Source organism: Rana temporaria, chromosome 11 (genome assembly GCF_905171775.1).
Source record: "Rana temporaria chromosome 11, aRanTem1.1, whole genome shotgun sequence".
Taxonomy (NCBI): domain Eukaryota; kingdom Metazoa; phylum Chordata; class Amphibia; order Anura; family Ranidae; genus Rana; species Rana temporaria.
This window is the reverse complement of record NC_053499.1, coordinates 161,971,912-161,986,887: the sequence shown is the minus strand read 5'-3', so window position 1 is coordinate 161,986,887 and position 14,976 is coordinate 161,971,912. Positions and strand designations below refer to the sequence as shown.

The window sequence follows — 14,976 nt, the reverse complement described above, 5'->3', positions numbered from 1 at the left end:
GCGGACCAGTTTCAGCGGACATGTTCGTTCGTGTGTAGGCAGTAACGTACAGAATTCCAGCAAACAATCGTCGGCCAGACCGTTTTCCAACGAACAACTGTTTCCTGGTCTTGCTTTAAAACAGTCTGCTGGAATCGTGTCCGTCAGACATGTTCGCTCGTCTGTACACAAAAGCAGCGTACAAAAACCCCGCGCATGCTCAGTCCAAATAAGGAGACGGGAGCGCTCGTTCAGGTAAAACTCGCGTTTCTTTGGGATATGGCACATTCGTCATTAGAAACCTTTTATTCTAGCAAGAGAACAATGTCTTAAAAAGGCGCACTAAACCACATTTTAAAGCCTCGTTTTATTAATTCTTCTCTTGCTAGAATAACCCCGTTCTCTTGCTGATGCAATTTCATTAGAGTTGTCCCATACTAAAATGTCACATTTCTTGCTTGTGATGTAATCCTTTAATAATGTTTTCTATGCCAGACGTGTGTTTTGGTTGGTGGTCCTCCATAATTTAGAGTAGTCATTTTTGTAAAGGAATGTGCATTTTTTTTTTTTTATTTTGTTTCTAGTTATGTCACCATTTAAACTATTTTTTTTTTACATGTATTTTTTTTTTTTTTTTTTTTTTTTGGTGTTTCATTAGAGAATATTAAACCATGTTGGCACACCAAATGTCCCCCCCCCCCCCAAGGAGTGTGTCCTTTGTAAATGACCCATTGTATATTTATTAAAGGTTTGCTGCCTAATAATCCCCACAGTATATCAAACAATAGACATGTTTTCAAATGAAAGCAAAAAGCCTTTTATTCAGGCAAATGTCATCACAAAAAATAAAAAGAACGGCAGCACTAGAATAGATAGCAAACTATATGCAAACTTGCATTTCCAACATGGTGAAGGATAAACTTCCAAGCCTCAGGAGCCAAACACAAAAATATGAAGCAGCAGCACACAAACAAAGGAACCCAAACTGTGGTAGTACAAACAAGATGTCCTTTATGTGGAAGGAAATGGAAGGCAGAAAATCAACGTTTCCTCCTCTTTCCAGCCTTCCCTCCAGGCAGCCTTCCAGCGGATCGAACACGGGGTCTTGCAGGTGGGGTTGATGTGGCAGCAGGAGGATGGTGTTCCGCAAGCCGGGCCGGGTCACATAGCCCAGTGTCTGGGGTCAGCAGGCCCTTCTGCATCCACCAAAGGACCTGGTTCATCAGGGCCTTTGCCAGTCTTCTCTGGTCCTCCTCCCCTTCATTTAAATCATGGGCCAATGAGGCACTGAAGGCCTCTGTGGGGTTGAGGGGGGCCCTCATGATGGCGCTTGCCTCCTGGATCATGCGGAGGCTTGCCTCCTCCACAGGCCTCAACTGCCTCCTTCGGCCTGATGGCCTCACCTGGGGGGGAGAAGACTGGCTGGTGGTGCTTCTCCTGGCCGGGTGGACCTGCTGCAGGCCACTGGGCCCAGCCTCCTCCTGGCTGCCACTGACCCCGGCCTCCTCCTGGCTGCCACTGACCCCGGCCTCCTCCTGGCTGACAGACACCTGAGGATCTGCCACCTCCTGGCTGATCTCTTCTTCCTGTGTGGAAAAAAAAGGAATTTTTTTACAATTTCGCTAAATAAAACCACACTCATTTTCATGTTTTTCGTTTAGTATTTTCTGTTCATTATTACTTGAATACACTCTACTTCTGACCCCTGCAGTTGTCATCCCTGACACCTATTTGTCTGTACACCTTTTTGTTTGCTTTTTCCCAGCTTGGTTTTTTTTTTACAATATCTAATCATTAATCCACCAAGAATTCTTTACGCCATAAATATAGAGGAAACTACTATACCTCCTCATCGAAGGGTGGCAGATCTGCATCTCTGTCAGCCAGGCCCTCTTCCTCCGACTCTGCAGGGCTGTGGTCATCTGGGGAATGTCCGCTGGAAGGTAGCATGGAGGAAAGGTTGCAAGAAAGACTGGACATCGTTTTCCTGCCTTCCATTTCGTCCCGCAAAAAAGCCATCTGTTTATAATACCACAGTTTGGGTTCCTTTGCTTGTCTTGCTGCTGCTCCGGATTTTTGGCTTTTATTAGCTTTGTATGCTCTCCTGTATGTGCTTCTGAGGTTGGCAAGTTTATCCTTCACCATGTTGGCAGTGCATCCTGGCACCCAAGTTTGCATATAATTTGCTAGCTCTTCTAGTGCTGCCGCTCGTACCTCTTTATTGCAATATAAAGAGTGCTTTGAATTCCACAGGATGGGCGTGTCCTGGTATTTTTGAAGTAAGGCCTCTATAGATTCCTTGCTTTGTAGGAGGTCCATTGTAATTTTTGCAAAATTATATTTCTTTTTGAGTCTAGATTACAAAAACATAAACCACAGAAAAATAAATATTCCAAAGGATCAGCGTTGACCTTGATCTAATATGTGTCTTCAAATTTATTACCTATATCTAATTCCAAACACAGTCTCTCTTGTTTAAACAATGATTGGCAGCTCGGCCGCATTGCTTGTACCAAACATTGATTTGCTAGATGCAGAGCCATTGTTCACATTGCAGTAAATATTTTAAATATATAAAATTAAACAATGCTTACAAATGACAGTTTTCATCTAGGCACTCTTTCATGTGTAAATCTCATGCCCCTGACAATGGATGACATAAAAGACACTTCCTAATGACCTCTGTACAACCAACACTTGAACAATACTTTGCCTGATCTGAATACACCATTCAAAAACTTGTCAATGAGGTACAGCATTGTTCACATCTCTATTTTGTGAGGTGTCCAAAAGCATTTGGATACCAAAATAACATTGTGGTACCCCATAGACAGAATAGCTTAAAAAGGGTGCAACCAACAGCCCAAACCCCCATCCCATGTGTCTACATTTTCAAGGCCTCTGCTGATCACATTTTTAATTTCCTTACCTTCCTGTCTCTCGCTCCTCGTTTCTCACGCTCGCCTAATTACCGCGTAAGATGCGTAATCACGGCGTAAACCTTTTAAACACTCCGCGTATTTATGAAACCCCGCCCTCGTCACCTTTGCGAGGCCCCTAATCAATGAGTTTAGGAAATATGGCGTTAACTGTGTATGTTCTGGATGCGCTCGAAGATTCTCCGCGTAACCGACGTAAACACGTTGTTTGCATTCTCTACACTCCGCGTATGTATTAAACGCCGCCCTCTTCTCCGCCCATGGCGTAAGAATTCATCTTTTCCACGCCCATAATCTCTGTGGGAAAGGAAAGATGGCGATGTCACACGAGCGGGCACGATGCTCTCATGCCACAAGTGAAGGGACAGAGGCAGGGACGTCCCGATCAAGGAAAAGAAGATATAAAGCCACTAATATGCGGTTCCAGGAAATGGTGGAGTTAGTTTACATCATGCGAAAGAAGGACTATGATGGTGAATTAGGGCCATACAAGACCCCTAACCGCCGAAAGGCACATATTATGGACAAGGTGGCGAGGAGAATGCAGAGGATGTTTGGGATCACCAGGTCCAAGGAACAGCTGAGGAAACGATGGTCAGACTTAAAATTGAGGGAGCCACATCAGATGAAGAAAATACTTAAAATTCTGCGTAAAAGTAAGTAAATATATATTGGGGTTGGGGGGGGGGGGGGTGATTGTCTGCAATAATGTGTTGCCATGTATATTTCACCATCTGCCTCCTTGGCCTGCTTGTAATTTTAAAGACATGTTGTCATTTATTTTTTAGGACATAAATAACTACATATTTACAAACAGTGTTCTTAGTAAACAACGTAACATCACATAGTTTATCAGAAAGGCTCGGTTATTCCAGGAACAACACACCTGGACATGGCTCACTGGCCAAAAACTTTGTTTGTAAACATTGTGTAAAAGCTAGTTCTAGAAAAAAAAAGTATGATAATGGGAAAGGCAAACAGGATTCATTCTAAAAACAGTGTCAATAAAGCAGATGTTTTCACATCTGCAATGCAGAGCACCTGTGTCTCCACAAATCAAAAATGGGTTTTGGTAGGGTCTCCCAGAAATACAGTTTAGGGGGGACATCCATGTGTGTCACTTTGCTAAAAAGGGGCAGGATCAGAGCTTGCCATATAGAAGTAATTGCAAAATGTAGGTTTGGTGAAAGATAAAAGTAACTAAATGAAAGCATCTTCTAAGCAATGTGTGCGATTTATGCTCTCCAATATCTGTGTGCTGATGAGTCTACATTTTTTTTGGTTTATTTCAGGGGAAAGAAGTCGCCAGCATTTGGAGGAGGCAGAGAGGGCCAGACAAGGCCAAAATCTTCCATCTCAACATGTGGAGGAGGAGGAGGATGTGGAAGGAGAAGAGGATGTGGAAGGAGAAGAGGATGTGGAAGGAGAGGAGGATGTGGAAGGAGAGGAGGATGTGGAAGGAGAGGAGGATGTGGAAGGAGAGGAGGATGTGGAAGGAGAGGAGGATGTGGAAGGAGAGGAGGAAGGAAGAAAGGAGGAAGGAAGAGAGGAGGAAGAAGTAATTTTGGACTTAGAAGTCATAGCAGATGAAGGGCAAGTGGCGGAAGACCAATTTGGCGAATTGAAAGAAGGTGGATTGATGGATGAAGGAGGAGTCCAAGATGATGGGGAAGTGGTGGAAGAAGGAGGAGTGATTGAAGATGATGGGGAGGTGGTGGAAGAAGGAGGAGTGATAGAAGATGTCGAAGAGGTGGAAAGGAGAAGCCCATCAGGTCAGTGTCACCCTAGCTTGATTCAAAAAAACATATGTAGATAGGCCTCATCGAAAAAGAATGTTGTAAATGCCTTTTTTTTTCTTGGTTTTAGGGGAGGAGGATGGTGTGCCAATATTTTCACGTGCAAGTGCTGCTATAATTATTCAGCAGGTAATGGAGTGCAGCACTGAAATGCACAATATGCGTGAAAGGATGTTTCTCATGGAACAGAATGTAACCAATGTGCTTTTGGAATGCAGCACGGAAATGGACAATATGCGGCAAAGAATGATGGTCATCGAATCTAATTTTAAGAACATTATTGACATGATGGGCCGTGTCAAAGACTGAAACACCCCCCGCCCATCCCCCGCCCCCACAAAAATTTTTACAGTTTTAATAATGAATACGCCAAAATTTGAAGATACACACACAGTGTGCCAACATGTGCTATCTGCCATCACAGAATATCTAATGTCTGTGCTTTGTGGGTCCAACCCCCTCCTCCATCCTCAAGTAGTTGAGAGGAAGGGTTTGCTCCCACAAAACACAGACATTGATCACCCATGATGTCAGATAGCACATGTGGCCATTTGTCTGTTGAACCAATGACATTTGGCGAGTTTGCACTGAATGTGTGTATCTTCCAATTTTGGCGTGTTCCAGTGTGAAAGCACACCATGACTGACTGCTGTTGTGAGTTTTTATATTTTTGGAATTGGATTTTGTTACTTTTTGACCATGTTGAACATTTTGGGATACTATAAAGTTTAGACCATAAAGAATAAACAACGGTAACATTTTTTAAATATATATATATAGAATTATAAATCTCTCTAATCACTGAATTTAGTGAAGTAGAGATTTGACTCAAAATTCTCACATAAAAATTTATTTGGAGAAAAACACACCAAAAAAAAAAAAAAATGTTAAAAAAATTATTGTTTTTTGTGCATAAAAAATATGCCGAAAAAAAACATTAAGGCGCTAAACACCCCACCAAATATAATCTATATATATATATATATATATATATATGTAAACAATAAATCTAACTATATTTGATAAAAAAAAAAGTGAACTTGGTAATAAATGTATAATCTGCATAATATTTTTGGTTGAATTACCTGAAAAAAAATAAAAAAAAAAAAAAATATTTTTTGGACTCCTAAGTACAAAAGCAGGGAGTAATGAAAAATATATAAAATAATTTTGGGGGTCATGAACAAGCAAAAATTAAAATACTTGACCTCAAAATTTACAAATGGAGTTGCTTCTTATTTCTAGACTCAATACCCTGTTTGTAGATGAGTGAATACTGTGCAAAATGTGGTTAGTTACTAAAAGTGGAGAAATCAATTATGCATTACAATTGAAGAAGTTAGTTAGAGAACCAGGAAGACAGAGAAAAAGAGAAAAAGCATTAATGACAAACAACTGTATAAAGTCCAATGGTCTAATTATTTATTATTTTTGAGAATATTCCTTTCTTTGGGGGCCGAATTAGAAAGAAATATGATCTGGCATAGCAATGGCCCCCCGACCCATGAAGTACTCAACATATTTGTCGCGTACCTCACGAGCTGATTGGGGGGCCAAGCCAGCGCGACCAGTGTCCAGCCCGGGAAGGGGATCTGAGGGTAGTCTTGCCTCAGAACCGATGTCGGGTAGGTACGTCTGGGAGTGCCTGCGTAAAAAGTTGTGCAAAATGCAGCAGGCAAATACAACGGTGTCCAATTTATATTCCGCCAGATGTATCGATGTCCTGAACAGGCGGAACCGGTTGGTGAGTATCCCAAAGGCATTCTCGACTACCCTCCGAGCCCTGGCCAACCGAAAATTAAACACACTCCTCTCTGAGGTGAGGGTCCTCTGGGGAAAAGGCCGCATGAGGTGAGGACCAAGCCCGAAAGCCTCGTCCGCTAGGAACACAAACGGAAGTCCTTCCACATTATCTTCATCTGGTGGCAATGCCAGACCACCAGCTTGGAGACGATCATAGAAATCAGTCCGTGCGAACACTCCCCCATCAGACATCCGGCCGTTCTTCCCCACGTCCACATAGAGAAACTCATACTGTGCCGACACCACCGCCATCAACACAATACTATGATAACCCTTGTAATTATAATAGTACGACCCCGAGCGGGGTGGGGGCACAATGCGGACGTGTTTCCCATCTATTGCTCCACCGCAGTTTGGAAAATCACACCGCTGGGCAAATTGGGAAGCCACAGACTGCCATTCCTGTGGTGTGGAGGGTAGCTGTGGGGACAAACAAAAAAAGAGATTTAGTACTTTGTAACAAAAACATCCTACAAGCATCCTTGTGACAGTTCACAGTATTAAAATTGCATTAGAAAAATGTGCATGGAGAATTTGGGAAATGAAATATATAGGGCCACTTCATTAAGAGACTCCACAGCCCTCTGATGGGGACAATAAAAGTTTGAAGGGGGGGGGGGGGGGGACACAAAAACCAAAAAGTCCTGTTTTAAAAAATGGCAAGGTGGGTTTGTCCCTAGGATAGCATGCTGGACAGGTTAATATTGGGTAAGGGACAAATATGCAGGTAGGCCAAGAATAAAACATGTAAAGCTGATATCAACATGCATAGGGAGAAAAGGGAACGTTAGTTAAACACACAGCATATCTGGGAAAATAAAAATAAAGTTAGTTGGCCACATTATTAGAGCCAGGAAACTTACCTTAATATACTCCTCATGCAGAACTTTGATGATGGCAGCACACGTGTCCGGTATGATGACCCCAAGCGCCTGCGGAGAGATGCCTGTCGAGAACTTGAGGTCCTGCAGGCTCCTCCCAGTCGCCAGGTACCGCAACGTGGCAATAAGCCTCTGCTCGGCCGTGATGGCTTGGCGCATCACAGTGTCCTGCCTCGTGATATAGGGGGACAGAAGTTCCAGCAGACTGTTGAATACGGGGTCCGTCATGCGGAGAAAATTCCTATAGTCATTAGGATTATTCTCCTGGAGTTCCCTAAGCAGAGGCATATGTGAGAACTGGTCACGCTGGCGCAACCAATTCTTGGTCCAGAAACGCCTCCGCCCCCTGTTTCTGGCCAAAGTACTGGACAAATGAACATATCCAGCAGCCATCCCATAAACAGCACCAACTCGCGAAAATTGACGCTGCTGCTCCATCATGGCTTCAAACCGGCCGGCTGGTCAGTCAAGAACACACTGAAACAGAAAGCACTCGCAAATCCAGCACTACCTGCGACAAACGCGTGACAAACAGATACGAGCGCACAGGATGCAACTGCTAAAGCAGAAACAACCTGCTTGCCTATAGCCGAATGACAACTACGTTACCGCAAGCACACGCACTGAACCCGTGAATACACGCTGTCAAAGCCTGGAGACCGAGAAGCGCGAATCAGCTCTAACCAAACCTTCACTAACACGAGCAAACACGTAACTAGCAAAAGAGGAACAGAGGGCGGCGCCATTAACTTTGGTATTCCCCTTTATAGTGACGTCGTACGTAGTTTACGTGCACGCGTTCCGGTACGACGGGAATTTGGTCCGCTGGTGTGTACACGCCAGCGGAACAAAACACAAATCAGCCTTGTACGCCGGAAACTGTCGGGCAGACAGTTTCCAGCGCACAGATCCGGTCGTGAGTACAAGGCCTAAAAGGAAATTGAAGACCCTCCAGTATGAGTCTCCCCTCCCCCAATTACAAACCCCCCCCCCCCCTATTGAAGTGTTGCTGATAATAAAGAATCCCTCGCCGGTTCTCTCTGATTAGACTCAGGTGTGTTTGTTGTGGGGGACGGTCGGGGGAGGAGGTCACCTTGCTGCGGGAGATAAGGAGCTTTGGGTTGGCAGCAGATGTCGTGTTCCCAGCAATGTCCTCGTCATCACAAAACTTCTACACAAAAGGTTTCTCCCTCCTTTCCAGTTCCAGAACTCTCGCCCCAAACGCGTCATAGAGACGGAGGAAAGCGACATCGCCGGGGGTCGTGTAACACCGCGATCAAAACGCAACGACAGAAGAAGGAAATCTGGGTGCTCCAGATCAGAGGTCTCCAAACTGCGACCCTTTGCTTGCTTTTATCCGGCCCTTGGGGCACAATTTACATTCACTCACACCAACGATGGGGCACAGCTCCGCCCAGTGACACCAACGATGGGGCCCAGGGACACCAACAATGGGGCCCGGCGACACCAACAATGGGGCCCGGCGACACCAACAATGGGGCCCGGCGACACCAACAATGGGGCCCGGCGACACCAACAATGGGGCCCAGCGACACCAACAATGGGGCCCAGCGACACCAACAATGGGGCCCAGCGACACCAACAATGGGGCCCAGCGACACCAACAATGGGGCCCAGCGACACCAACAATGGGGCCCAGCGACACCAACAATGGGGCCCAGCGACACCAACAATGGGGCCCAGCGACACCAACAATGGGGCCCAGCGACACCAACAATGGGGCCCAGCGACACCAACAATGGGGCCCAGCGACACCAACAATGGGGCCCAGCGACACCAACAATGGGGCCCAGCGACACCAACAATGGGGCCCAGCGACACCAACAATGGGGCCCAGCGACACCAACAATGGGGCCCAGCGACACCAACAATGGGGCCCAGCGACACCAACAATGGGGCCCAGCGACACCAACAATGGGGCCCAGCGACACCAACAATGGGGCCCAGCGACACCAACAATGGGGCCCAGCGACACCAACAATGGGGCCCAGCGACACCAACAATGGGGCCCAGCGACACCAACAATGGGGCCCAGAGACACCAGCAATGGGGCCCAGAGACACCAGCAATGGGGCCCAGAGACACCAACAATGGGGCCCAGAGACACCAACAATGGGGCCCAGAGACATTATGATCTGGCACAATTCCTCCCAATGACACCAACAATGGGGAACAATTCCTTCCACTGACACCAATGATGGGGTACAGTTCCTCCCACTGACACCAACGAGGCCCAATGATGGGGTACAGTTCCGCCCACTGACACCAATGATGGGGTACAGTTCCTCCCACTGACACCAACGAGGCCCAATGACACCAATGATGGGGTACGTTTCCTCCCACTGACACCGAGGCCCAATGACACCAATGATGGGGTACAGTTCCTCCCACTGACACCAACAAGGCCCAATGACACCAATGATGGGGTACAGTTCCTCCCACTGACACCAACGAGGCCCAATGACACCAATGATGGGGTACAGTTCCTCCCAATGACACCAACAAGACCCAATGACACCAATGATGGGGTACAGTTCCTCCCACTGACAACAATGACGTTAAGGCCCCATTCACACCCGAGCATAGCGTTTTCAGGCAGAAAGTCGTGGGATTTTGCCATGATTTTTACCGCAATTTTGTACAGGTCAAAAGGCCAATGATGGGACACTATTGCTCCCACTGACACCAATGATGGGGCACAATTCCTGCAACACCAAAGATGGGACATTTTCTACTCCCGGTGGCCACAGTCCGGCCCCACCAACGTCTGAAGGACCTTCGCTTAGAAAGTTTGGAGACCCCTGCTCTAGATTACTATACTTTATATAGAACCTTGCCCCCTTAAGCTGCCGTGTTACATAAACCTGAGCGCGTTCCCACCAATGGGGCGATGTGTCTCTGCTTGAAGGTGGGGGAACTACAAGCCCCAAAAAGCATCCCGTTTCTCATCGCTCCCTCACCATAGGGTGGCTTTTTACCACCAGAAGAATCCTTGCCATACATTTTTGGTCTCACGGAGCCCCAGCTAAAATTAGTCTATTGGTGGTCTATGGGAAAAGTTCCTTCCATTGCTGGTGGTCAGTGGGGAGAATGTTCCCCTCACAGTCATGGCTCTGGCTCTGCCAAGTGGTGTTGGACCTGGAACTCTGTAGGCACCATCACATGGGAGGTCACAGCTCAAGAAGCCCCTTCCCACCTCTGCAGGACCCCCCTGGTTGAGAATGGCTGCACCATAGGCTATCCGGTAAGGCCAAATGTATTTGACAGAGGCAAGTCTACCGTGCTCCAATGCCAATAAGAGCTCCATGTACACAATGTCACCCAGAATACATACTTGGCCAGTGATGGTGCAAGTATCTTGCCAAAAATTGTGCCACGCTAGTGGCTAAAAGGCAGTGACTCAAGCAGTGGCGGCGCCTCCATAAAGGGCGCTGGAGAGCCACCCTCCCTCTCTCCTGCACCTGCCTATCACCATAGATTCATGCATTGCATAAGTCCATCTATGGATGCCGCTGCTGCCCCCTATTCAGGTGTCCGGACCCTTGTCGGGCGCCGGGCATCTGAATTACACAGGTGGAGGTGTTTTGGAAGCGCCTGATTAGAGCCATAGGCTTCTAAATTGGTGGAAGCCTGTGCCGTGCGTTCGCTGCTTACTCAATGTTGTGTTAGGGAAGCGAATAAATCGCTTCCCTAACACTGACCCGCCAATCCGGTGACCTGTCACCCGATTGGCTAAAGCGACAGGCGCTGTGATTGGACGCCTAATCAGGCATCCAATAATAGCAGAGGACGGGTGAAGTCATCGAGGACTCTGCGGGGATGCACACTGGCAACATTTAATGGGACCCGGTGGCTGCGCTTGGTGGGACCCGGTGGCTGCGCTTGGTGGGGACCCGGTGGCTGCGCTTGGTGGGGACCCGGTGGCTGCGCTTGGTGGGGACCCGGTGGACCCAGTGGCCGCGATTGGTGGGACCCAGTGGCCGCGCTTGGTGGGACGCCGTGGCCGCGCTTGGTGGGACGCCGTGGCCGCGCTTGGTGGGACGCCGTGGCCGCGCTTGGTGGGACGCCGTGGCCGCGCTTGGTGGGACGCAGTGCCCGCGCTTGGCGGGACGCCGTGGCCGCGCTTGGTGGGACGCAGTGCCCGCGCTTGGCGGGACGCCGTGGCCGCGCTTGGCGGGACGCAGTGGCCGCGCTTGGCGGGGCGCAGTGGCCGCGCTTGGCGGGGCGCTTGGCGGGACGCAGTGGCCGCGCTTGGCGGGACGCAGTGGCCGCGCTTGGCGGGACGCAGTGGCCGCGCTTGGCGGGACGCAGTGGCCGCGCTTGGCGGGACGCAGTGGCTGAAATTGATGGTTTTTTTTCAGTTTGTTTGCGCCCCCCAGAAAATTTGGAGCACCAGCTGCCACTGGACCCCGGTAACCTGAATAAGAGGACAAGCACCAGTGGGAAAGCACATCTGCTCGTAGGTTTTATGCTCCTCCCACATGTGGAGAGAAGTGCCTGAGGCCGAATAGAAAGACATTAAATCCCGTGATCAGAATAAGTGACGTACAAAAGCAGATGTTACATTGTTTTTCCTGCTGGAATATTAATCGATAATCAATGACATTTATCTTCCCTATACCAGATCCATTATAGAATACCGATCGGTATAAACTACGGAAGACGATCACTTACCTCATATCCAAAGTAGAAATAGCTGCTCTGATGGGCAAAGTGGTAGAAGCATTCCGAGCCAGCCGGCCCCACCAAGACGGCGAAGTCGTAGCGGTCGGCGCCGCGGAATAAGGGCTGGGAGGTGGCGCTGCTCAGAGGCTCGGTCTTCTGCGGCAAACCTTGGAGGAAAAGAGACAAGAAGAGAAAGACTGCGAGGAGCATGATGATGATGAAGTGTGCGGGCCGAAGAGGAGACGACCGACTGCTGGATCCCAGAGCCGCCTCTGTAATCATTAACCAGAGAGGGGGGGGGGGGGGGGCGGCACCTCCCGGCCAGGACTCAGCAATCAGAACGCTCAGAGCCGCCGGGTACAAGAAGTACAACCAACGTCTAAGGAAATGTATTCACCAAAGCCTGAGTAATAATTATGGTAAAAAGAGTTCAGATCTTATATGTAATATTTTAACCACTTCGTACCCGGGCCATTTTCTAGCAAAAATACATTTTGTAAAAATTATTTATAAAAAAATAAAATTATGTTTGGGTGGGGGGGGGGGGGGTGGGGGTCTAAATAAAATTTCGAGCAAAAAAAAGGAGAGATTTTTATATGTAGGATCACCTCACGCCTACATATAAAAATCTACTTTTTTTTTTGCTAGAATATTTATTTAGAACCCCCCCCCCTCCAAACAAATTTTTTTTTTAGCAGAGACCCTGTAGAATAAAATGGTGAGTTTTGCCATTTTTTATGTCACAAGGTAGCTGCGCAGCGGTTTTCCAAACGCATTTTTTTTGGGAAAATAATTACAAAAAAAAAAAAACATTAACTTTAGCTCAATTTTTTTGTATAACGTTAAAGATGTTACGCCTAGTAAATTGTCACGCTTTAAAATTGTGTCTGCCCGTGGAATGGCGGCGTGCTTAAAATTCTCCATAGGCAACGCTTTTAGAACAAGAGGCGTTTTTCAGGCGCTAAAGGGCTAAAATTGCGCCTATAAAACGCCTCTCAAGTGTGAGAGGCCGAGTGCGTTCACACCGGGGCAGTGTGCTTGCAGGATGTTAGAAAAAGTCCTGCAAGCAGCAAAAGTCTATGGGTCAGTACAGGTAGTAACAGAAGTCTATGGGTCAGTACAGGAAACAACAGAAGTCTATGGGTCAGTACAGGAAACAACAGAAGTCTATGGGTCAGTACAGGTAATGATAGAAGTCTATGGGTCACTACAGGTAATGATAGAAGTCTATGGGTCACTACAGGTAATGATAGAAGTCTATGGGTCACTACAGGTAATGATAGAAGTCTATGGCTCAGTACAGGTAATGATAGAAGTCTATGGGTCAGTACAGGTAATGACAGAAGTCTATGGGTCAGTACAGGTAAGAACAGAAGTCTATGGCTCAGTACAGGTAGTAACAGAAGTCTATGGGTCAGTACAGGTAATAACAGAAGTTTATGGCTCAGTACAGGTAAGAACAGAAGTCTATGGGTCAGTACAGGTAATGACAGAAGTCTATGGGTCAGTACAGGTAAGAACAGAAGTCTATGGGTCAGTACAGGTAAGAACAGAAGTCTATGGGTCAGTACAGGTAAGAACAGAAGTCTATGGCTCAGTACAGGTAATGATAGAAGTCTATGGGTCAGTACAGGTAATAACAGAAGTCTATGGCTCAGTACAGGTAATGATAGAAGTCTATGGGTCAGTACAGGTAATGACAGAAGTCTATGGGTCAGTACAGGTAATGACAGAAGTCTATGGGTCAGTACAGGTAATGATAGAAGTCTATGGGTCAGTACAGGTAAGAACAGAAGTCTATGGGTCAGTACAGGTAAGAACAGAAGTCTATGGGTCAGTACAGGTAATGACAGAAGTCTATGGGTCAGTACAGGTAAGAACAGAAGTCTATGGGTCAGTACAGGTAAGAACAGAAGTCTATGGGTCAGTACAGGTAATGACAGAAGTCTATGGGTCAGTACAGGTAAGAACAGAAGTCTATGGGTCAGTACAGGTAAGAACAGAAGTCTATGGGTCAGTACAGGTAAGAACAGAAGTCTATGGCTCAGTACAGGTAATGATAGAAGTCTATGGGTCAGTACAGGTAATAACAGAAGTCTATGGCTCAGTACAGGTAATGATAGAAGTCTATGGGTCAGTACAGGTAATGACAGAAGTCTATGGGTCAGTACAGGTAATGATAGAAGTCTATGGCTCAGTACAGGTAATAACGGAAGTCTATGGGTCAGTACAGGTAAGAACAGAAGTCTATGGGTCAGTACAGGTAATAAACAGAAGTCTATGGGTCAGTACAGGTAAGAACAGAAGTCTATGGGTCAGTACAGGTAATGACAGAAGTCTATGGGTCAGTACAGGTAAGAACAGAAGTCTATGGGTCAGTACAGGTAAGAACAGAAGTCTATGGGTCAGTACAGGTAAGAACAGAAGTCTATGGGTCAGTACAGGTAAGAACAGAAGTCTATGGGTCAGTACAGGTAATGACAGAAGTCTATGGGTCAGTACAGGTAATGACAGAAGTCTATGGGTCAGTACAGGTAATGACAGAAGTCTATGGGTCAGTACAGGTAATGACAGAAGTCTATGGGTCAGTACAGGTAATAACAGAAGTCTATGGGTCAGTACAGGTAAGAACAGAAGTCTATGGGTCAGTACAGGTAATGACAGAAGTCTATGGGTCAGTACAGGTAACAGCGGTGCTTCCTCTGGCTCCATTTAGAACTCTGATGCTCTGGGATGGAGGGACGGGAACTCGCTGGGCTTGGAGGTCGTGGGCCACATCAGAGGGCTCTGCAGGCCCATGGGTGAGGGGGATGGGCACCCCTGCTTTAGTCCCACTCATTGGCACAGTGAAAAGCCAGAGATATCCGTCAGTAAAATGCACCCCACCCCCTC

At 47.1% G+C, this 14,976-nt stretch overlaps 1 protein-coding gene across 1 annotated transcript in view; it reads right to left on the bottom strand.

Moving 5' to 3' along the window:
- TMED6 (transmembrane p24 trafficking protein 6) overlaps positions 1 to 12,386 on the bottom strand; it is an 18,909-nt gene extending 6,523 nt beyond the window's left edge. The window contains exon 1 of the mRNA XM_040329607.1: positions 12,094 to 12,386. Coding sequence (XP_040185541.1) covers positions 12,094 to 12,366 — 273 coding nt within the window. The 5' untranslated portion in view covers positions 12,367 to 12,386. The remainder of the gene's footprint in view (positions 1 to 12,093) is intronic.
- Positions 12,387 to 14,976: the final 2,590 nt, after the last annotated feature.